Source organism: Dipteris shenzhenensis, chromosome 4 (genome assembly GCF_047967505.1).
Source record: "Dipteris shenzhenensis isolate YYH24624 ecotype China chromosome 4, Dip_SZ_1.0, whole genome shotgun sequence".
Lineage (NCBI taxonomy): Eukaryota > Viridiplantae > Streptophyta > Polypodiopsida > Gleicheniales > Dipteridaceae > Dipteris > Dipteris shenzhenensis.
In genome coordinates, this window is record NC_141599.1 from 30028986 (window position 1) to 30053404 (window position 24419).

At 44.7% G+C, this 24419-nt stretch overlaps 1 protein-coding gene across 3 annotated transcripts in view; it reads left to right on the forward strand.

Annotated features, from left to right (window-relative positions):
• LOC147902704 (protein TIC 56, chloroplastic-like) overlaps positions 1-24419 on the forward strand; it is a 52593-nt gene that overhangs the window by 23728 nt on the left and 4446 nt on the right. For all 3 annotated transcript variants that reach the window (XM_087374248.1, XM_087374246.1, XM_087374247.1), the window contains exon 3: positions 22142-22430. In XM_087374248.1, coding sequence (XP_087230374.1) covers positions 22142-22430 — 289 coding nt within the window. The remainder of the gene's footprint in view (positions 1-22141; positions 22431-24419) is intronic.

The following is a 24419-nucleotide window of genomic DNA, read 5'->3' on the forward strand; positions in this document are numbered from 1 at the left end:
GTAACAGCACGTCTGATTGAGGCCACTCAGGCCAGCCAACCACCCAACCAAAGGGTTGGGTCAGGCGATCAGACCAGGTCAGGTTAGCAAACCATCCCTGTCACATGCACCCCTGCACTTGGGTGCAAGGTGACACACTGGCTACATCGACAAGTGTATTATAATTCCCAGATAGGAGATTTTGTCGTATGCTGTGACCCCTTTGTGAGCCCTTGTCCAGGGACAGTCAGGCACAAGCTACATAGGTCAGTCTCTCAGCCTTAGGTCAAGTTAGTAGTCAGTTCTTGTTCACTAGTACCCACTGGAGAATAGTACGTTAAGTGTTTCAGGTTAGGAGTCCCTTTAGGGTCCCCAAAGGCTGGACAGTTAAGCAGGGAAGCAGGCTGCCCAAAAACTCCCCTGGCAAATGAGCCAGGGAGGGCTTTTTATAGGTTGGTTGTAGGCCAGCCAGTCTGTAAAACAGACTGAGTCTGTAAAACAGACTGAGTCAGTTTGTTTACAGACTGGGTTGGCTCAGTCCAGCGCTATAAAAGGGCCCCTTGGCTGCCCTGTTTTCTCATTCAGTTTGCTCCTGCCTTCAGTCCTCCTACAGCTCCACTTCAGCCTCCTGTGCAGCCCCTGAGATCCTCAGATCTGGCCCTGCTCTAGCCTCAGTCCCTTGGCCATCAGTTCAGCCTGATCTGAAGGTGACCACGCAGCACAACAGTCGGAGGTTTGGACACTGTTTCCTCAGCTTTCTCAGCTCTCTTTTACAGTTTACACAGCTCACTCTCAGCTCTATATTTCCGTCATCTCTCAGTTCTCTCATAGGATCTATCACTTCTAGTTTTTCACTCTCTTACTCACGCAGTAACCCTGCATTCCGCTAGACAGCACAAGCCTCTTCCTTGCCTTGCAGAAGCGTCCTGCATCGTCAGTGTGGACAGCATCAAGGTCTCGGTATTGGTCGGTGTTGCCTCTCAGGTCTTTGGGTCTGCTATACGTGTGCACAATGAGCTCTTCAGAAGCGTGTTCCGTGCTCTCTTGAAGAGTGTTCTTTGTATTTCTCAGTTCTCCAAGTATAAAGCAAATTCTCCCCTGATTGGGGGAGGGGGCCCTCAGTGGGTACAGGGACCCAATCGGTTGTCGACTCTACTCTCTCTCTACCCTCATCTCCTTCCTCTCTCTATGGTAAACAACGCTCATTCCTCGCTAAAGGTTTAAAGAAGGTCTTGCTGTGAATTACACGATCAGATAACCGTTGCATGTTACAATCCCAGACCAGGCCGTGTCGAGTCAGCCAGTCTGCTGCCTACCTCCTCTCCTATAAATAGGTCACTCTGGCCCATTGTTTGTATTTTGTAGTGGCGCAGTTTCTGCCACTGTTTATCCATTATGAGGTGCATTTCTACTTTAGTTTGCAGTTTAACATAGGCGCAGTTCCAGCGTGTGTGTGGAGTGTTCCAGGGTGCCCTGGGTTGTAACTTCCAAGTTGTGGTTTTTCTCATCAATAAACAGAAGAGTTTTCCCAGCACATGTAAGTTGCAGTCCTTGCAGTTTGTTGTGCAAATACATTCTCCCTCTAGTCGCACTCCATTCTCTCTCTAGTCTATCTCTCTCCCACTCACGTACAGATGCTGCATACTTTGACATGGTATTAAAGCCCAAGGTAGCCTAAAGCCTTGGACATGGAGAGAGCTCTCAGGGCAGTACATGTTGCTGCTACGACTCTGGCTTTGGGAGGGTCGGCCTTGTCGGGAGGTGCAGTGGGATCTAGGAGAATGGTTCTGGCCATCCTAAGTAGGCCATGCAGAGAGTGGAGGAGGTTCCCTTCTTCTCCTACACGACTCGGATAGGACGACAAATACAGATGGAGGCATCACCTTGGACCCTTCGAGGGAGAGACACTAGGCAGCACAGCAGGTATCTCAGGAGATCCGCTCACGTTTTGGATGAGGCTTCGGTCCAGTCTATGACCGCGGAAGATCTCGTACTTTTTTTGGTTGAGAGCCCATGGGGGCTTACCCATAGGCCCTAGGCTGGAGCAAATGTGGTGGATGGGCGCTGTCACAGCTGCTTGGAGGGTGTGTTGGAGATGATCCTGCAGTGCCTTTGGAGTTGCTTGAGCGCCCAGAGGATTGGCTAGGATCCCTTCGGATCGTAGCCCAAATGCAAAACCTCCACTAGGACTTCACCTTGGGCATGGCAATTTGGTTGACCGAGGGGGGGCCATGCCTTCCACATTGACGAGGTCTCCGTAGCTTACATGATACATAGGCATGATACATAGGCATAGCATTTATCGTATGGAGTTACATGAGGCGACCCCGCCAGCCTGACACTGGCTTCTCTTGGCTTCAGAGGATGGGGTGTGGGAGACAGTGGGCAGCATCAGAGTATGGAACATATGGGTTGCACGCTGCAGCCTAGTGATGGGGGGACATAGGGGGGACCATAGGGGGGACCATCAGCCACTCTAGTCGCTATTTGGTAGGATATCATCTATACGTTGTGTGCCTCTTGGGAGCACGGTGCATCGGATTCAGCGACTGCCGAAAGGCGGGAGTGTCCCTGCAAGGCATGGCTTGCAAGAGTTTTCTACATCATCACGTCACGAGGGATTCGTGGTTATAGAGTCTCCCCCCTGGTTGTTAGCCCCTATCCTTGAGACACCCTAGGCAGTGAGCTAGGTTCTCGGGAGGCAGTCTGGCCTTTGCCAGGCAGGAAGGGGTTTGTCTTTTCTAGTCGGCGCCTTTGAGACAGCCGACTTGCATTGTTTCTGTTTTTCCAAGCATTAATAGAAGCCTCATTTTTTTGTTTAAAAAAAACCTGCGAAGTTTGGAACAATGTGGAAGCACATCAACAAGTTGCAAGCTCTTCAGCAGGAGGTTCTTCAAAGTTGGGAAAGAGATATCATCAGAGGATATGGCCATCACATTGCTGTCCAATCTTTTCTTGCAGTACTCAGCGTTCATTGATTACCAATGGGAGACTCAAGACTCTCATGTGGGAGGAGCTTTTGCCGATGGTTCTGGGGCAGGAGGAGTGGTTCAACAACCCTCCATAGAGGAGAGGATCGGAAGCCTTGGCACCCCAGAGTCCAATGCACAAAGCAACAAGGGTAAAGGAAAGTCTTCAAACAAGAAGTCCGATGTGGATCGTGAGTCGTTGAAGGTGAATGGGAGCTATGATCACTGTGGTGAGAAGGGTCAGTACTGGAGCAAGTGACGTGAGCAGAGCCAAGAGAAGGCTACCCGTTCCTTAGTTGTAGTCGCAACAAGTACACGCGGAGATTATGGACACTGGAGTTCCATCCTCTTCAAGTAGGGAGGCAGTAGGTCACATAGCATGTTAGTTTTGGGAGTGGATTGTGGACAATAGTGCTTGCACATGACTCCTTCCCTAGAGCCGTTCTAGAACATTTGGTGGCAGTTAGGTGATATCTGCAGTGGTGATAAGTCCACGTTACCAGTTCCCGGTGAGGGTAGGTTGAAAATCATTGTTGATGGTTAAGGGGGAAGCATTCCTCCCAGGTTCTTTATGTTCCGACTCTTGGTTTCCACCTATTGTCAGTGCATGAAGTTTGCAAGACTGACAAGCGTGTAGACTTTGAAGGGAAGTTAGTGGCTATCAGGGACAAAGCAAAAGGCTGGGTGGTTTGGGAAGGAGTAGTTGACAATGGGATCTACAATCTCCCTATACTTTCTTCTCTTACAAAAACTCATCTTGGTGACTTGTGGCATTCCTGACATGGTGGAGCGGGAGTGAAGCCTTAAAGTTGGTGCGACGCAGATTGGGGAGGAGATTGAGGCACGAGGAAAGTTACATCAGAGTTCAATTGTACCCATGGATCGGGAGCAATCCCAAGGAGCGGCGAGAAGCGACCAGTTGTGGACGTGTCATAATTTGAGGCCCAAAACCACGTTGCTTGTAGGGCTGCGTACAAGAGGGTGTGGCTACGAACGCAACTTGGTGTGGAAGCAAGTTTGACGAAGGACATGAAGTATCTTTACATGCTCTGTCAACATACCAGCTCCCTAGGTTTGGTTCTACATTTAGGAGTTGAGAGGGTTCTGGGCATCTCTTGTCTGTACTATAGGGAGTGAGGGCTGATTTTGTTGGAAAGGTCACCTCCCCATCTGTAAGCCCCCATATGAGGAGAGCATGGGGGGGGTGAACCTAGGGTTTGAGGGAGTGCCACACGGGCAGCATTCTGGCTGCCATGTGGGTGCTAGTCAGACAACAAAGAGTGAATTACCTGGAGACATCAGCATGGCTGCATCGGAAGACACCTTTGTGAAAGGGAGATGGTGGGGACAGGATGTCTTGGATCTGCCCTGGCAGAAAGGATCTGATGAGGATCATGATTGCGTGGTGATCCAGAAGAAGAGGCGCTTGCATGATGGGGTCCTTGGCGAGGTATATGGGCAGGAGGTTTATGGCCTGCAAGCAGGGCTGGCAGGTGGCGGGGTAAGCAGTCCTAAGGGGCTGGGCCCTGCATGGAACAAAGGACCAGCAAATGGCCCTAAATAGGGCTGGATAGGCAGCCAACCAGCCAACCAACTGGTCGGTTGGTTAGGGCTGCTACAGACTAGCCAGTCGGTCCAATTAGGGCTGGCTGGTCGGTTGGTTCAAGGGGACCTTGAGCCCTATAAGAGGCCCTGGGCCTCATTTCACATCCAACATTCAGCAAGAAAGGGAGCAGACAGGAGCAGCCAGAAGCCACTCCCTTGGGCCTCACACTAGGGGTGAAGGAGAGTGGAAGGTGTGCTGCAGACTGAGTTCCCTAGAGGCTGGACCTTGGCTGTCTTCTAGGGCAGCAAGGTGTTGTGATCATCATATCATCTGGAGTAGTAGAGCCTCAGCAGACTGGAGCAGCAGATCAGTACCTATAGGGCCTACATCCAGGAGGTGTATAGGAGACTGAAGAGCTGCAGACAAGCTGAGTTAGGGCTGCACACCTAGGCTGACATCCAGGGCAGCAAGGTGTAGAGATCAAGTCTGGACAGAAAGGCTACAGACGCTCGACAAGGAGCACGTGGGCTCGAGTCTAGAGATAGCCATCAGATAGGAGAAGTACCTTGTGGTAAGATCAGAGGACCACACCATTGGTGGGACTTTGGATCTATCTCTTTTGTATTGTGTCCATAGTTTTGGACGGAAATATATTATTTTGGTGGTTTCTCTATCTGGCTGGTTCATTGTCTATTGATGAGTCTGCACATCTATTTTATGCACATAAGTTAAGAAGTTTGTGATTCCACATCCCACACGACATTGTGTGAGCTCCTGGGCATTACTATCAGTCTTCCGTTGTGCGTACCCTCTGTTGGGTCATTTCTATCATGGTATCAGAGCCCAAGTAGGAGGCTCACAGGTGTGGGAGCCTGAAGGCAGGGACCTTGTTGAAGGACGACCCTGATTCAGAAGCTCTTGGGAATTGACTTCCACGACTGGAGGATTGTGCCCTTGCGAGAAGAAGGGTGACTCAAGTTCAGCTAGGTGCGTTTAAAGTTCGTAGTCCAGGTTATCTGGAGATGTACTTTTGTTACAGACCTTGCCAAAGGAAGGACGGGTTGAAACAGGCCCTCAGAGCATGGTGCCTGGAAGACTCCAGGTTGTTCACTCATTATGAGGGGGACGATTGGCAGATCATAGAGGCTAGGTTGCTCGAGTTCGAAGGCGGAAACGTGATTGAAGGAGGTGGTACCAGCAGGTGCTACCAGAGATGGACTTGTGTACCAGGATGGTGTGCGGAAGCGGAACCAGACCTGGTGGAGGAGGAGCCATTGGATGGAAAGCCAGGAAGAGAACATCGTCATCGACGTGTTGGCATTGGGCCAAGATGTGTCGGTGAGAGGGGGTGTTGGAAAGGTCACCTCCCCATCTGTAAGCCCCCATATGAGGAGAGCATGGGGGGTTTGAACCTAGGGTTTGAGGGAGTGCCACACAGGCAGCATCCTGGCTGCCATGTGGGTGCTAGTCAGACAACAAAGAGTGAATTACTTGGAGACATCAGCATGGCTGCGTCAGAAGACACCTTTGTGAAAGGGAGATGGCAGGGATAGGATGTCTTGGATCTGCCCTGGCAGAAAGGATCTGATGAGGAGCATGATTGCGTGGTGATCCAGAAGAAGAGGCGCTTGCATGACAGGGTCCTTGGCAAGGTATATGGGCAGGAGGTTTATGGCCTGCAAGCAGGGCTGGTAGGTGGCGGGATAAGCAGTCCTAAGGGGCTGGGCCCTGCATGGAACAAAGGACCAGCAAATGGCCCTAAATAGGGCTGGCCAACTGGTCGGTTGGTTAGGGCTGCTACAGACTAGCCAGTCGGCCCAATTAGGGCTGGCTGGTCGGTTGGTTCAAGGGGGCCTTGAGCCCTATAAAAGGAGAGGCCCTGGGCCTCATTTCACATCCAACATTCAGCAAGAAAGGGAGCAGACAGGAGCAGCCAGAAGCCACTCCCTTGGGCCTCACACTGGGGTGAAGGAGAGTGGAAGGTGTGCTGCAGACTGAGTTCCCTAGAGGCTGGACCTTGGCTGTCTTCTAGGGCAGCAAGGTGTTGTGATCATCATATCATCTGGAGTAGCAGAGCCTCAGCAGACTGGAGCAGCAGATCCTCAGCAGACTGCACACCTAGGCTGACATCCAGGGCAGCAAGGTGTAGAGATCAAGTCTGGATAGAAAGGCTACACACTCGACAAGGAGCACGCGGGCTCGAGTCTAGAGATAGCCAGCAGATAGGAGAAGTACCTTGTGGTAAGATCAGAGGACCACACCATTAGTGGGACTCTGGATCTATCTCTTTTGTATTGTGTCCATAGTTTTGGACGGAAATATATTATTTTGGTTTCTCTATCTGGCTGGTTCATTGTCTATTGATGAGTCTGCACATCTATTTTATGCACATAAGTTAAGAAGTTTGTGATATCACATCCCACACGACACTGTGTGAGCTCCTGGGCATTACTATCAGTCTTCCGCTGTGCGTACCCTCTGTTGGGTAATTTCTAACAGATTTGTGGGTATGCCTGCCCAAATTGTAGTATATTCTTCTTGTAAAATATGCAGTTGGTTGGGAATTGTGCTAGGGCATTTAGCTAGGATATGTAGGCATGGTTAGAGGCTGGAAAGAAGCCCTAGCTAGGGGCTGGCCAGGGCCTGATAAAGGGCCATATTTGGGCCAATAATAATAGGTTTTGTTAGGGCCAGTCAGGCCACCCAACCACCCAACCAAAGGGTCGGGTTTTTAGGTTAGTTGACTTGACAAGGTCCGGTTAGTAGAGCAGCCAATCCAGACTAGGTCGAGTTAAGTCGGCCAATCTGCTGCCTATCCCCCTCCTATAAATAGGACACTTTGGCTGTAATGGCACAATTTCTGCCATTGTTTATTCATTATGAGGTGCATTTCTACTTGAGTTTGTAGTCTAACATAGGTGCAGATTCCAGCATGTGTATGGAGTGTTCCAGGGTGCCTTGGGTTGTATCTTCCAAGTTGTAGTTTTTCATAGTAGTAAAGAATAGAGCTTACCCAGGACTTGCTCATTGCAGTTTGTTGTGCTGAACATTCTCTCTCTTTGCTTGTCTCTTGGACAATGAGAAGGCCCTCCACGATAGTCTCAGGAAGTCGATCTAGCTAAAACACTTGACTCGTTCTGGATAAGTGATGATCTGGAATGTTGAATAAGTAATGATCTGGAATGTTAGCGTCATAAGTAATGATCTGGAAAGGACCTTTAATGTGTCTGGGATCAGCAGCACATCGTTAGCAAAATAAGTCTGAGTGACCGTGCTAGGGTTGATCCTAGACCAAGTGTGTCAACAAAAAGGCCATCTCATCCATATAGAGGCCAGAGAGGATGGGTGAGAGCAGGCATCTCTGCTTCACCCCAATGCTACAGCTCACCTTTCTCCGACAAACTGTGTGTGGTTCTGTATGCCTGTAACTGTCTCATATGAAACTATGACTGTGCATAAAACATCATGTGTATTATCCAATGCTCAAAGTCATGCAATGAGGCAGGGTACAAAATCAAAGGCTTTTTGGAAGTTCGCAAAGCAGAAATAAACTCTGTTTCTGATGATTGGCTTCGTCTATGAGGGTTCTAAGGGTGAAGATGTGATCCGGTGTGGATTGATCTCGTATGAAAACCCGCCTGTCCAATTGTTGGCATGCCCACGCTCCTTGTGCTCACTTTTGTTTGTTGTTGGATATTAAGTAGTGTAGTGTGAACAACTCTTGTGGCAGTTTTAATTGCTAGTTAAGAGGGCTTTCCCCCCTTAATGTTAGGTTAGGGTCATGTTAATTCGTTTGTGGCTTGGCTATTTCGTATCAACTTCATGCACGTGTTTGCCACTCTTCTTCTTCCCAACAAATTGGCATTAGAGCAGGTTCAATCAAAGCCCCCCTTTTGACGAGATCTGGAGTCTCAGGCCTCTAAAGTACATGTGTCACAATCTACCTGTTGTGCACCAGCCATTGCTGTCGTTTGGGCGCCACCTACTACTACTCGTGTGCATTAATTTGCTGTTCGTGGTGCCACTCGCTCTTGGTGGTGCACCACTAGCTGTTGCGTATACGCTACTCTAACAAACAGTTTGTAGTTTGAGCTAGTGGTTGCAATTTGAAGCAAATAGCTCGACATTCAAGCTACCATAATGCCAACAGTGCGCACATTGCTTTTCTTCAATACAACAAGCCGCCTGTTTGTGCGCACAGCCACAAAGTGCAGCGAATGACGAACAGCCAGTGTTCGTCCATGTCGTCAATGATGAGCAACCGTATAGTTTGTTCACACAAATCAATGATGAACAGCCCTCGTTCCATATTTGCAATAGACAGTCCGTTGATACAGTCAGCGATTTATTGCCTTCATTCAGATCTACAAGAGCGGCACAAATACTCGGATAAGAGTCCGTATTGACATGATACGTACTGCTCCATTCCTACTTTGAAATCTGCAGGAAATTTGTGGCATTTTTTGGTTCTGTGCACTCTTTGCAAGTAGTGCGGGAATGTGCTTAGATTGAGGTAGCAAAACACACCCATAATTTGGGCCTTTTGCATTAGAGGTGTAGGTTTAGGTTTTGGCAGTAAGAGTTAGTGATTTCGGAGACTTTCGCACTGAGATTTAGGTGCAATCAGTTCATTCTGTCAATCATTTGGGGCGATCCGCATGTCTTTTGCAGAATTTGGCCTCAGTGTGAGTCAGCCTTTTGGTGCTTTTGCAGGCAGATTCAAGTACTATTTGCAGAGTTATTTTTGGGGAATTCAGATGATTTGGCGTCATTTTGAAATGGCTCAAAATGCAAACGATGTTTCTGGAGTTCTAGAACAGGAGGATAAGTCGGATGGTACCAACTATTCTATGTGGAGCTTTATGGTAAAAAATGTATTTGTGGCCAAAAGCTTGTGGAGTTATGTCAAATATGATGACACAAGGTACAAAACCCTTCCCAAGGAGGTGTAGGACGATGTCGTGGACAACAAGCACAGGTTGACTAGGATCAACCAGAAGCACCTGCTATGGCTACTTCAGATCTGCAGAGATGACATGTCTCTGCTCAAGCTATGTCGGTGATTGCTTTGTCAGCGAAGAGGTTTCCTATCTAGTCAGCAAAAATATCAAAGCAAGTGGGACACGTTAGAGACTATATTCCAGGCAAAAAATGAGGCTAGGATCTCTCATTTGAAGAGACAACTGGATGGCATCAAGATGCTTGAAGGGGAATTGATGTCGGAACACTTGACAAAGATCTAGGATCTTCGTGAGCCAGAAAATCAGTTTATCTCCAAGCGAGAGTTGTACTTGTCTTTTCACATGTCACTCGACTTGTCTATGAGGGCAATCCCAGCACACTTAAATTCCAGGAATCAGTCTATTGTTGCCGCAGGAAGAGCATACATGAAAGTACCCAAATCGAGAGCCAAGTGGAGTGCACAAGAGGCAAAATGCCCAAATTCTAAAGGCAAAGTACCCAAATCAAAAGTCACTACAATTAACAGCAAATCTGGCAAAAGCCCTAAATGTTGAGAGGGCAAATATTCACAAATTTGTAAAAGCCTCAAGATAATCTATAATTTTGTAAATGTGGTTCAATTTCTTGCCAATGTCATAGAAAAACCCTAAATTTCAGATCAAAGCAGCCAAATGTCACTGCAATGAGTGCAAATGTGACAAAAATATGAAAGTATCCTGCAACCTACTAGCAATAGATTAAAAAACTCACGATTTGGAGGTGAAATGGAGTTAGAAGAGGGCAAATACTGCAAAAGTCCCAAAATGTGACCAAAAGGAGCAAATGTCACTACAAAATCTGCAGATGTGACACAAAAGCCCCTATTTCTAGAGCAAAATCACCTCAATGTCATTGCAATGTGTGCAAATGTGACAAAAAGAGGGTGAAAAGCTTCAAATGCAATTGTACTAGGCAGATCTAAGTCAAGAAGGAGCAAATCCAAGCCAAATGTCGCTAGAGCTGGTTGAAGTGTTGGAGCATGATGCAGACACAAGATGATCGAAAAGAGAGTTGTTTATTTAGGAGTAGAAGACCCAAGATATAGGCATCAAGATACATCCAAGTGATCTCATAGATGATGTCAACCAGAAGCCACCTAGCTCCTTCAATTAGATCCTAGAATCTCTTAATCACACCTACTAGAACCTTCTACCACCTAATCTAGTCACACCAACCACACACACACACACACACACACACACACACACACACAATGTGGTCACACACTAACTCAAATGATCACACTCTACCATAGCTATCTTTGACTTTGTAACCCATACAATGATAAATGTCATGGAACATATGTTGTCCCAACAGTCCACCCTATAGATAGATGTTCTAATGCCTAGAGAATGATACATTCTAGACTCCTAGATGCTCACACTATAGGTACATATCTGGATACAATAGGGATTCAAATCTCCTTCGGCATGATACAAATTTGATTGGAAGATGCCTTTCAAATGCCTTTGGTCCTTGATGCAATAGTAGTCTAGAAAACAAAGTTAGCCTCAAGTGAGGCATCTGCTTCTTCTTCAACTTCTTCAAGATTGTCTTCAACTATCAAAGCCTTTGTCTTTTTCTTCAAGTAACAATCCTTTTCCTTATGATTCTTCTTGCCACAAAATCCGCATCCAATAGTGCCTTTGAAGTTCTTGTTGGTGAAGTCCTTGTTGTTCATGCAATGTGCTTCCTCTTCTTTGTAAATGGTGCTGGTGCTCTTTGCTTATTTTCCTCTCCTCTTCCAAAAGAGAAGCTTCAATATCCACCAATTTGGATGTTGGTAGATTGGTAAGAGTGGTAATAATGTTGCCATACTCTTCCTCTTCTTGACTCTTGAGCAAGACTGCAATAGTAATGTCTTCATCCATATTAAACTTGATACTAGCTAATTGTGCTAGCATGCTTTTCATGGTATTCAAATGTGAAGAGACCGATTCTCCCTTTCTCAAATTTATCCCAAAAAACCTAATCAGCAAGCTATACTTAGTACACTTCCCTCGTGCACCAAACACAGTGTCAAGGTGTACCCAAGCTTCATGTGAAGTCTCAATTCCATCAATGTGATGAATGTAGGAGTCACTCAATCCCAAAGCAATAATAGCAAGGGCCTTCTCATCTTTGACCAACCAAGCAGGTTCTCCTTCTTGAGTTGTCGGCTTCTTTTCCTTACCATTAGCAACATTCCATATGCTCTGTCTCATAAGGATGAAGTTCACCTTGGTTTGCCAAGTGTGAAAGCCTTCTCCTTCAAACTTATCAATCTTTTGAGTTGCCATGAGAGGGTCTTACCCACAAGTAGTCAAGTGTCTAATCTCTTACAAAATTGCAAAAAACGGATGAAAAATGCTTGAAATTGACTTTAATCAGTTCACTCAAACTGTTGACAGTGTTGCTCAGCTGTCCGCACAGGTTGGTACTGACCTCCGTACAGCTATAAGGACAAGTTGTACGGTGGGTTTGTCAAGTCGTTTGAAGCTTGCAGCAACTGTGCCTTTCCTAGCTCTGATTTGGACAAAAAATGACAACGTAATGAGGCTGAAATCACCAAAAAAGGTTGTTGGAAGTCGTCGTACTGTGTTGGAGCAGCAAATGGTACATAAGAGAATGCGCAAGGGGAGGCACCAAAAGCAATGAGAGGCTCTGATACCGATGTTGGGTGCGGGGGGCAATGGAAATGCAAATGAAATGCTAGGGAGCAGACAATAAGTGAGAGTACTGGAGTACTTGCAAACAGATAATGAGAAATTACAAGTGTATATGGCCCCAAAGTCAACTGGTTGACCAAGGCAGGACAAAATGTCCCAACGAGCCTACAAGGCCATATTGGGGCTAAGTGATAACAGTACGGTTGGGCAGTCCATTCATTTATTGTCTAGGTCCGCTGGTGCCTCAATTTGGGCTGCATTTATAGCAGGAATCAGGCAGTACAGCCTGCAGATCACCTACAGGGTGAAGAGCATATACATTGCACACTTAGAGTTTGCAAGATCAAGGCTGGTGGAGCACTTAGCCAGGTCTTCATCAGGAAGAAAAGCAACAAGGAGTGTTCAGAAGCACATCACTACGAAGCCCATTGAAGCTCTAGGAGAGGCTGACAGAAACTCAGTACAAAGACTTTGTATAAATGGATGCTCAAGTATGTGTGGGTGTGTGGATTTGTATGTGTATGAGCATATTTTTATACTATGGTCTACACCCACTGTTGGGCGCTGATGACGTCAGTGGGGATGTCATAGTAGCTAGTCCCTGCTATGCGTGATGGAGTTTATGGTTTTCAATCTTATGAGTGACTATCGTGAGATTGAAACTGCACTATGTTGTGTTTTTAGAGGATGAGTTTGGGATTGTTCCTGGATTCATCTAGGTATATAGAGGCTGACAGAGGTTGAAGGTGCTAGGAGGAGGTAGATGACAATTCTGATTGATCAATTGTCAACATCAAGGAAGCACCTTGGCTGCTAGATGGTGGCACATCGAGGACACCACCCTTTTGTATCATGTTTTCTCCATTTGTTAGGAGCAATATATAATACATGATCATGATTTACAGTTCTATTCTACTGGTGCATTGTTAGTGATCCAAGTGCATGTCTATCTCTTTATTCTGACTTCTGTACACATTAAGGAAAAGATTGGATTCGAAATAGCATTGTGTGGCTTTCAGGCTAACATCTTCACACTTTTCAATTGTGGGGAGTGTTGGCTGTAGCAAGCAACCTTCACCTCTATTTTCTAACATTCTGGACTCCATCATGACTCCCAAGCTATGACGTAAGTTTCATTCTCAGCAGTTTTGCAGATCCTAATGCCTCCATGCCAGATTTTCACCGTTGGTTCCATTTTGTTCACCTGCTTCCATACTGTTCGCCTTCCAGGATAGTGTTTTTAGGGAGTAACCGAAACCCTTTGAGCACGATGGTATAGACTAGGCTTACCGCTCTCACTCTTTGTGTCACCACAATGTAAATATCCTAAGTCAAAGTACAGTTGACCATTTATTTGATCATAATTAAAGAGTTTTCATACGTGTTAATTATGGTCAAAGAATTGACTACAGTCAAAGATACTTGACTCTGGTCAAGTAAGCCTGACTTCGGTCGGAAAGACTTGGTTTATTACGGTTAACTAGAGAATCACAGAGCTGACTACAGTCAGAGAGTGTTGACTTGGGTCAACGAGACTTGGCATACGCCAAGAGGGTTAACTACAGACTACAGTTAACCAAGTTGTGCCAGCTTCGGTTGGAGAGATGTGCCAGCTTCGGTTGGAGAGACTTGGCCATAATTAAGGCGCCACGACGGTTGATCAAAGCCCCTTATTTACGACCAAGAGGGTTGACTTTGGTTGACCAAGAATTGTGTTCAATGTTTTGTTCACATGTTTGTCTAGTGGGGATGCCCACCTATGACTAGGATTAGTCCACTGTTTATTATTTGCATGCAAAGCGCTAACAATTAATGGGTACCATAATGGTGCGCTTTAATTAATTGTTGCAGGTACTATGAGGGGCTAAAGACCTAAGCAATTTGGAGCGTAGCAAGTATTTTTCGGAGGCCACCTGCGTGACCAAGTGCTACAAAGACCCTAGAAATTGCCCTTTAGACAAGTGGCATGTTGCCATTCTGGAATGAGCTTGAAGCTCTTGTAAAATTTGATTCACGTTGGAATTTGTATTAGAAAGCTCTACGCTGAAATCTTGTAACAGATTTCTCTCTTCATGAATAAAACCTTTGGGGGGGTCCAGCCCAACGATTGTCCTGGGCCCTAGTATGTTTGTAAAGAGAGAGAGAGAGAGCATAAGCGAGAATATTTGCAGTAATTATATCAAAGAGGTTGCATTGGTATCAGAGCAAGGCTCAAGGCTTTCTCAAGCCTTTGACGATCCAAGCGGATTTCATTGGTATGGTACACATGAGAATTGATGGAGCACTAGGAGAGTCCATGGCTTTTATCAACAGCGTGTGACGAAATGAACGCAGGATGCTGGAATTTGGCATTCACGTCGATTGCGCAAGTCTTTTTGGTGAATGAATGGAGGAGCTACATCCGACGTTAGTGCAGCCCATCGTGTTGGCGTTCGGCAATTAAGCGTAGTTGCAACGCCTAATTATCTTCAATGCAAGCAGAGATTTGGGGGTGCAATTCTGAAGATCGGGTGCAGGCGCACAAGTGTCTTGACGTAGCGATCCGATGAGGTGGAGTTTTACTTGAAACTCGGGCATAAGAGATACGTGAGGCGAAATCTTTCCGTCAAAGCATTTCGCAGAGCAACGTCATTTCTTGTGCAAAGGTTCAGCAGGATGTTGACGTGGAGCGCTTACGTCATTTGTTGGCGTGGCGTTTAGATGACGTGGCAGCAGACAGGCTATCTAGGTGGCTAGTCTGGTTAGTGTAACCAGGCTATCTAGGTGGCTAGTCTGGTTAGTGTAACCAGCCGGTTACCCATCCAGTTAGTGTCTCCCCCCCCCCAAAAAAAAAAAGAAAAAGAAAAAAGAAAGACAGTTGCAGAGATTGTTTCTGCCAGTAGATTTCACCTACCTGCCAGACTTTTACTGTCAGAAAAGCAGCAGAAACACAGTAAAATCAGAGATTTGCAGAAAAGAGAAAATGCATGCCTTTGTGCATAGGAAAGATGAACCAAATGCATTCTGAGTGCTTTTTGCAGCAACCAGGAAAGGGGCAACACGGCCGTTGATGCTTTGGCCACTTTGTGGGTATATGCTTTGAATTGACAGCCCATTACTAGCACAAGTTGTGAATGCAAGACACCTCTTGTTGAGGTACTTTCTCTTGAAAAGCAAAGGCTGAGTGCATCAGTTGCTTACACAATGAGTGTGAGAGAGTTGCAGATCTCAGACAAGTTGCAGAGATAGCTTCACATCAGCATGCCCAATCATCCCATGAGGGAATGGCAGAGTCTAACTAGGTACAGCAGGCTGAGGCTATACAGATAAATAAAGAGAATACAGGTTGATTACTCAGTTGGGAGAGGCAACAAGCGATCCCTTGTTTCGCAGGATGGTACAACTTTTTTTTTAGGGAAAGCCAGAGAAGCCTCCCTCTGGAGCAGATCAGGAAGGAGTGGTGGGCAAAAAGAGAAAAAGAGCAGGTCCTCTTCCCAAGAAGAAAAAGGCATTACAGTTCATCCAGTTCGTCTTCATCTTCTAGCTCTACCTCTTCATCCTTGACATCACCTTCTTCTTCGGGATCTTCAGAGTCAAAGAAGAAGAAGAAGAAGAAGAAGAAGAAGTCCAGCAGGAAGGCCGAGACTAAAGAATTCAAGGATGGTCGGGAAGTCCGTAAGATTTGCCACTTACAATGGCCAAGCTGAAAAGGCTATGCAGTTCATAAGGCAGTTTGATGCTGCCTTCAGTCTGGAAAATTTCAGTGAGTCCTTAAAGCTTCGTATGGTTGGTTTACACTTGACTGGTACAGCCAGTGCATGGTGGATAGCTAAAACAGCCAACTATGTAGCCCCCAAGAAATGGAAGGACTTCAAGAAAGCTTTCTATAAACAGTTTATTCCCAAACAGTTTCGGGATCATGTCCTTCTGGGTTGGGAGAGCATTCATATGGAAGCACAAGGGTAAATGCTTCAGGTGCGGCAAAGAGGGGCATGTGGCTGCCTAGTGCCCAGAAAAGCCTTCAACTTCGAAGGGAAAAGAGGTAGAGAAGCCATGGGGACCACAAAAGCCAATGGCAGGAGGAATTCCTGACATACTGGGTCATGTTTTAAACCCAGAAGAACGAGAATTGCTGCTATCATGGGGCAAAGTCAGAGACCAGCAAGTGCTGATTTTATTTGATCCAGGGGTTACTGATAACTTTATATCAGAGGATCTAGCCGTGAGGTTGGGAACTAAGACGGAGAAGTTGGGCAGGGCTCTGGATGCCGACCAGATGTTCTCTGGGAACCCTGTGCCAGTCACTCCCGTGATAGGGAAGCTCCGTCTTCATGTGCAGAGTTATGTGGATCAGGAAGACTTCTTCATTTCTCCATTGAAACATCATGATGTAGTCTTGGGTATGCCTTGGTTTTATCACAAGGCAGTGAAGTTGACTCTTCCTGAAAGAGTGTTGGAGTTTGTACATAGGGGCAAAGTACATCGTGTGGTTGCTAGGAATAGAGGGGGAACTATTCCCATTGTATCAAATAGTTCTGTTGGAAAAGAAATAAAGTCTGCAGTTTCAGCTTACATGGTTTTTGTAAAAGAGAGAGATGGAAATGCATGCTGAAATAAGTGAGGCAGATCAGAATAAATTTCAGTTTCGTGAAAATTTTAAAGATTGTTTTTCTGACGCTTTGCCAGGGGAGCTACCCCCTGAGAGACATGAGGATCATGGCATAGAACCTATTACTGGCAACGAGCCACCCAATAGGCCCCCATACAGAGTTAGTGCAACTCAGCAAGAAGAGATTATGACTCAGGTGCAGGACTTGTTGTCTAAGGGGCTGAACCAGCCGAGTTCTTTTGCTTTTTGTTCCCCTGTACTGTTAGTACATAAGAAAGATGGCTCATTCCGTATGTGCGTCGATTACTGTGCACTAAAAAAAATGACCATCAAGAATAGATTCCCTATTTCACGCATTGATGATGTGCTGGATCAGTTAAATGGAGCTTTAGTTTTAAGCAGGATAGACTTAAAGAGTGGATATCACCAAGTGAGGATACAACCTCAAGATGTGCATAAGATAGCGTTCCACACTACTTTTGGGTTATATGAATATCTGGTGATGGCTTTTGGATTGACAAATGACCCGGCTACTTTCAATAGGATGATGGATTGTATCTTCTGACCCTATAGACAGTTCACTGGTACCTTCTTCGATGACATAATTGTCTTTTCTAAGTCCGAAGAAGAGCACAAGGAACATCTTGCTATAGTGTTTTAAGAGCTGAGAAATCATCAGCTCTATGCAAACAGCAAGAAAAGTGGATTCTTTCTGGAAGATATCCATTACTTGGGGCATATAATACTCAAAGATGGGATACGGATGGATCCAGCAAAGATCTGTGCCATTCAGGAATGGCCAGAGCTGAGAATTGTGCATGAAGTTCAAAGTTTCCTAGGCCTGTGTTCTTACTACATAAGATTTATCAGGCATTTTGTGGATATAGCCGCTCCACTCCACGATCTTACTAAGAAAAATGCAGGGAATTCCTCAAAAGACAGCATTCATCACACTCAAAGAGAGGCGCTGACAGAACCAATCTTGATAGTTCTAGATTTATATCAGCCATTTGATGTGGATTGTGATGCTTGTGGGGAATGTGTTGGGACTGCATTGCATCAGAATGGTCATGTAGTGGCCTATGAGAGTAGGGGACTCCGGGATACAGAGAGATATCTGGGAATCTATGAGAAAGAGTTATTGGCTGTAATTCATGCCATCCATACATGGAAGCATTATCTTTTGGGTGCAAATTTTACAATTAAAATAGATCACCAAAGTCTGAGATACTTTTTGACTCAGACAAAGCTTTCCGAGAAGCATATGAAATGGGCAAACATGCTGTCAATGTACCATTTTCAGATTGTCCATATTCCAGGAGTTCGGAACAGAGTGGCAGATGCCTTGTCCCGAAGACCCCAAGTCAACAATATGACTATTGCTTATCATTAGGACTTGGAAGACATGAGAGAGCAATATGCTAACGATGCAGATTTTGGTGAGTTTTTACAGCAAATGCAAGAGGGGCAGTCCACCAGTCACTATTTCCTGAAAGATGGGTATCTTATGAAAGACGACTGCTTATGCATCACTCAAGAGATGAGGAAAAAGATTTTGGAGGAATGCCATGCACCTCCCTATGCTGGACATAGAGGAATTACAGCAACAACTTAAGCACTAGAGAGGTATTTCTTTTGGCCAAGTTTGTTACTGAATGCCTTACGTGTCAGAAAGTGAAGTATGATAGACGAAAGGCACCTGGCCTACTTATGCCTCTTCCCGTGCCTGAGGCACTGTGGGAAAGTATTACAATGGACTTCATTTTTTATTTGCCAAGATCAAAGTCAGGGAATGATGGGATTTGGACTATCATTGATAGATTCAGCAAGCAAGCTCATTTCATTCCGGTTTGCAAAACCATAAAGGCAGATCATATGGCTAAGCTTTTCATGGCACAGATCTTTAAGCATCATGGTATGCCTAAGTCCATTGTCAGTGATCGAGATCCCAGAATGACCAGTCTATTCTGGAGAGCTTTATTTGATAATATGGGACGAATCTGAATTTTTCTTCTTCTTTTCCTCCTCAGACAGATGGTCAAAGTGAAGTAGCAAATTCTACAGCATTGGATATGCTAAAATGCTACGCGGGCGACCAAGGTTTAGATTGGGAAAAGTACCTACCATTGGTAAAGTTCGCTTACAATAATACAGTACACAGTTGTACAGGGAAAGCCCCCTTTGAGGTCATCTATGGGAAGGTGATTTTGCCACCTATTCTAAGGACCAAAGATGAAATTTTTGCAGCTGATCAGTTTGTGAGAGACCTCAAGACAGCTTTCAGCCAAGTCCGGACAGCAATTGAAAGGTCTCAAGAGAAGCATAAAAGAGCTGCAGATAAGCATAGGAGATAGTTAAATCTCAAGGGAGGGGATTGGGTACTTTTGAAGTTCGAGAAAGCTAGGCTCTGCAAGTTTAAAGGCAAACAGAAAGTGTATGCAAAGTTATCTTCCAAGTACTACGGCCCTTTCAGGGTTACATAAAGAATAAATGAGGTTGCATACAGGTTGGCATTGCCAGAGCATTGGAGGATTCACAATGCATTCCATGTGAGTCTTCTAGCCTACATAGCCAATATCATAGATCCTTCAAAAGAGCAGATTGTGTATCATACTGTATGCAAATATCAGAGGAGGTCCTTCAGCCAGAGCAGATTGTGTATCATACTGTATGCAAATGCCCTCAGGGCAAGGAGTTTTACATATATCTTGTAAAATTCAAGAATTATACGGCATTGGATGCCAAGTGGATGGATGAAGACATGTTGTCCGATCATCCACAGCTTTTGAATGTTTACAAGGAAGCTTTTCAGTTGAGGTCAACTGAATAGAAGCCGAGGGGATGTCACTGCAATGTAAATATCCTAAGTCAAAGTACAGTTGACCATTTATTTGATCATAAGTAAAGAGTTTTCATATGGGTTAATTATGGTCAAAGAGTTCTTTTAATGGTCAAAGAATTGACTATAGTCAAAGATACTTGACTCTGGTAAAGTAAGCCTAACTTTGGTCGGGGAGACTTGGTTTATTACCAAGAGGGTTAGTTGCGGTTAACCAGAGAATCACAGAGCTGACTACGGTCAGACAGTGTTGACTTCGGTCAACGAGACTTGGGTACCATAGTGGTGCGCTTTAATTAATTGTTGCAGGGACTATGAGGGGCTAAAGACCCAAGCAATTTGGAGTGTAGCAAGTATTTTTCTGAGGCCACCCGCATGACCAAGTGCTACGAAGACCCCATAAATTGCCCTTAGAGGCATGTAATAGGACTTAGTCTAGATTTTAGACAACCATCCTGGAATGAGCTTGAAGCTCTTGTAAAATTTGATTCACGTTGGAATTTGTATAAGACAGCTCTACACTGAACTCTTGTAACAGATTTCTCTTTTCATGAATAAAACCTTCGGGGAGGTCCAGCCCGACGATTGTCTTGGGCCCTAGTGTGTTTGTAGAGAGAGAGAGAGAGAGAGAGAGAGAGAGAGAGAGTTTTTGCAGTAATTATATCAACGAGGTTGCACTTTGATTGGCAATTATATCTTCACCACAACCTCTTGCAGCCCATCCCATTTCTATACACACAGCTTATATGGAGGCATCCAATTCTCCTCTTGACAACTTATAATAAACACACAAACTCTTGAAGCAGCAGGTCTCGCAATATAGGAAAGTATGGCTACCCTATTGGCTCAGTTTAGTAACTCTAGATTTTGAGAGCCAATTCAGTACATGAAAACTACTTTGGATGCTCAAGCTGACACAATTCTCCTAGAGTTAAGAAACAAAAAACTGCATGTCCTCTATTGTCTCTTGCAGACTTGTATTTAAAAAAGAATTTAAATCAAACTTCTGAAACCCTACACTAGATAGAGAAATCAGAGAATTCACAAATAGTGGCTCGCGAAGATGCATTTATACTTTGACACAATTGAGCTTTCCAATAGCAAGAAGATATCTCGTTGCCTGTGTATTGAAAGACAGTGCCTTTCTCTGGTGACAAAGACACCTCAACGATGACAAAGATGTAATCTCATTGGATCGTTTTGAGCGATTTGTGCAGCCAACAGGGACTTCCAAGCATATCAAAACTTGAACAGTTGGAGTAGACTGGCTGGTTGTGCCTATATCAGATATCTCCTAGTTCATCACATTGTTATTGGAGATTGATGGCTTAACTGAGGGTAATAGTCTGCATGCCTTAATGCCTCATAAAATACCGATGTCCTCAAGGCAAGTCTCTTAACCACTTCAAAGGCCATTGCTTATGTCAAGCGATTACTGATTTCCAAGGGTCATTCAGACGTGGTTCTACACAACAACAGAACCCTACCTCAGTCAATACTTCTTGCTCTAAGGATGCCAAAAGATCCCAACAGCTATTCAGAAACCAAGGATCTTGAACTAACTAGGTTCCGACAGCCTTATTCAGGGCAACCATAGAAGCATCCTTCACGATTGCACTTCTTCTTCTTCAAATCGATCCAAACATAGCAATGACCAACCCCGATACTGTAAAGTTGCTGCTATTGGATCAACGAAGAATAATGGAACTTCTTTCAAAGGACTATGTAACCTTTGTATGTCCTGAAAATTGAAACACAATATACTCAAGCTGAAGATACACCTCCTTCACAAGATAAAAAAGGGAAGCCACCTTGAGTAGCCCATACTATATACATGAGCCTCGTCAACAATTCTGGCCACAGTTCTATGCTTACGAGGATCAATCTTGATGATGGTTCTGAGTGACAGTGGCTGCTCCCATAAATTTCTTGCTAGATCTTTGGTCTCAAATTGCACACAGGCCTAAGTCAAGTCGATTATCAAATCAAACTTGCCAATGGGGCTGGCTAACCGAAATATTTTCGGTGTGCTGGAATCAGGTATTCTTATAGAAGTATACGGAATATCTTGCCCTTCCCTTCATTCTTTTGGGTTCCCATTCCCCCATTTTTTGTATTTGAAGAAATTGTGAGTGTAGATATTTGTGCCTAGACCGTATGCACGATAGGGTTGGATCACGTAGGCAGGTTTTCTCATCCCGAGGCTGGGCTGACCCCTTCTTGTGCAACACAAGGGTCAAAGAATTGTCCTTTTGTATGCAACGATACATGGAGAAGCTAGGTTAAAGAATTGTCCTTTCGTATGCAACGATAAAAAGGGTTTTGTCAAATTGGCTAATGCTGAGTTCTCCTAGATGGTTATGAAAATGGCGCTAGCAGCTTGATGAGATTGTATGTTGCTTATTAACAGGGTTGTGCCTGTGCTCTTTCATAATTTAAAACTCAGTCCTGTTGATCCTTCGATATGGTATTGCATTTGATCTTAGTTGCACATGTTTTATTGTTATCTCCTCATGAATGTACTTGGTTTCAAGTTCACTCTGGTCTTACAAAAATATATTCTGTGTACAGTGAAGCTGGCAGCTATAGGATCTGATTTTGTGCACAGGTTGGCAAGAGGAATATCTCTGTGGGGACCAAGAAAAGGGCATGAGAAGAAAAGCTACAAACAGCTACAAGCCGAGGGTCTTGAAAAGAAGGAACGTGAAAAAGCTGTGTTGAGACTCAATAATGATGTATGGCCAGGGGAACGTGCCCCAAGCCATTCTCTCTTTCTTTGGGCAGGTGGGTCAGAGCTTACTACGATCCTAGAGGAAGATGATAAGATTTTGCCGGACAAGTTCATTCCATACCATATACGGTGAGTTTTCTCACATTTGTTCTGGCAAAGCTAATTATGCATGTGACATTGTTGACTCTACGAGTGCATTCATTAGCTTGTCTTGTTAATTTGAGGGAGATTTATGAACTTTGATTACTGGATGTTTTGCACGTTTTTAGCAAAATTTAAGGAGTTTGAAGCAGCCATCAAATTACAGGAAAATGGAAATTGTCATAGTTTGACATTGGGCTTTTCGGAAGTTTGGTCACTCAAATGTGTGAATCTTCATAAGGTTTGTAATTCCGTACAATCTTAGCATATGTGTGAGCATATTTAATAATCATTAAGATGGCTACCAATATCCCCTTGCTAAAAGGTATGAACTATCCTAGCTGTGTACATTTTGGGTCTTGATGTATGCAAGCGGTATTTTCCCAAGATCAATTGCAGGGTTATTGGATGCCTAATCACCTTGGATGACCTTGGATACTACTGCACCATCAATTACACTGCTTTGTCTTCAAAGCGTCATCCACCTTGAGCAATGGTAAGTGATTTTAAGGCTAGGAGGTGTAATGTGCTATGGCAGCTTGTAGTGCATGCTCTATACGGACTTGACAATACAATTTTCTGTATTCAAATGACTTCAATTCTGGAAGGTTGTACTTGCTACTAATTTTATTGGCACACGAATGCATTGTGTACTTCTAACATTACAGATGCCCTCCTTATTCCCGGTCTCCTTTCAAAGTCCTTTATGGTTTTGAAACCCAGTACTGAGGCAGCCTAGAACATGGGGGTTGGATCAATGCAAGGGGCCAAATTGCTCACCCAAATGATTTTAGACCACACTATATAAGCCTCCTTGTCATTGGAGGACATGTCCCTTGGGTGATGAGGCTTTCACAGATGGGGTTTTAGCAGTACTGAATCATACCTCATATGTCCCAGATATTCAGCATACTGTTAATGGAGCTAGCACACGGCATGCCTTACTTTGGCAATGTCTACCAAGTAATGCACAATAACGAATGTGTTTACCTGAGAGTTAGTAAAGTGAGCAAATTGTTGAATTGCTCGTGCAAACACCAATGGCTTTAAGGTATGAATGGAACCATATTACACGGAAATGCTTTTCAGCCCTGCTGAAATGTTGAATAGTTTCATGAAAGAAGGTTTTCATGCATGCATTTCAATGCAAAACAATCAACGTAAAACCTGAGCAAAACTTGCCGTTTCTGCTACTGGAATGTATCCGGCTCTACCTATGACCTTTTTTCTTGCCATTTCTGCCTCCTTTGCTCTCCCTTGCATTTGCTACCGCCTTACCTTGCCCTTTGCATTCCTTGTGCCCTCTTCAGGCCTTCCTTGCCTTCTAGGCTTCTTGGCCCTCCAATCTATCCTCTTCAGCTCGTCATCCCTGGCCACTCTTTCTTTTCCCCTCTCTTTGAAACTTTTCAGCCTGAACCTTGCTAACCTCTTCAGCTCTGCCCACTCTAAGATCATACTTTCTCCTCCCTCTGAAACACTGCAGACTGCAGCAGCCTCTACATCTGTCCCCCTTCTGGTGCTCACATACTACATTCCTCTCCATCCCTCTCTTGCCTCTTGGCTCTCCTTTGCTTCATGTATGACGTAGCATGTATGGATCACAATGATGTTGCATGTATGACGCATATAGAACAGCAACTGTACTATGATGTTACTAGTTAGAACTTAGTCTTTAGGATTTTTATATTATTGGGGTTTCAACTTTTAAGTAATAATTTCAAGTTAACTAGTGTCTAGATAGTTGTAGGTTTGATGTCTCATCAAGTTTGAAAGGTTGAGAGTTCAAACAAGCTACAATGCATATTTTTAACTACTTTTAACTCTCCCTACTTTCTCAACTCTTTAAACACACACTTTTAAATATTTTTGGGTAATACTTATATTACTGCGTGTGGAAACCTCGAAATGAGGTAAAAACCCACCATGAAGTACCAGAAAGAATAGTATGAAATCAATGCTTGTCAAAAGAGATAGGAA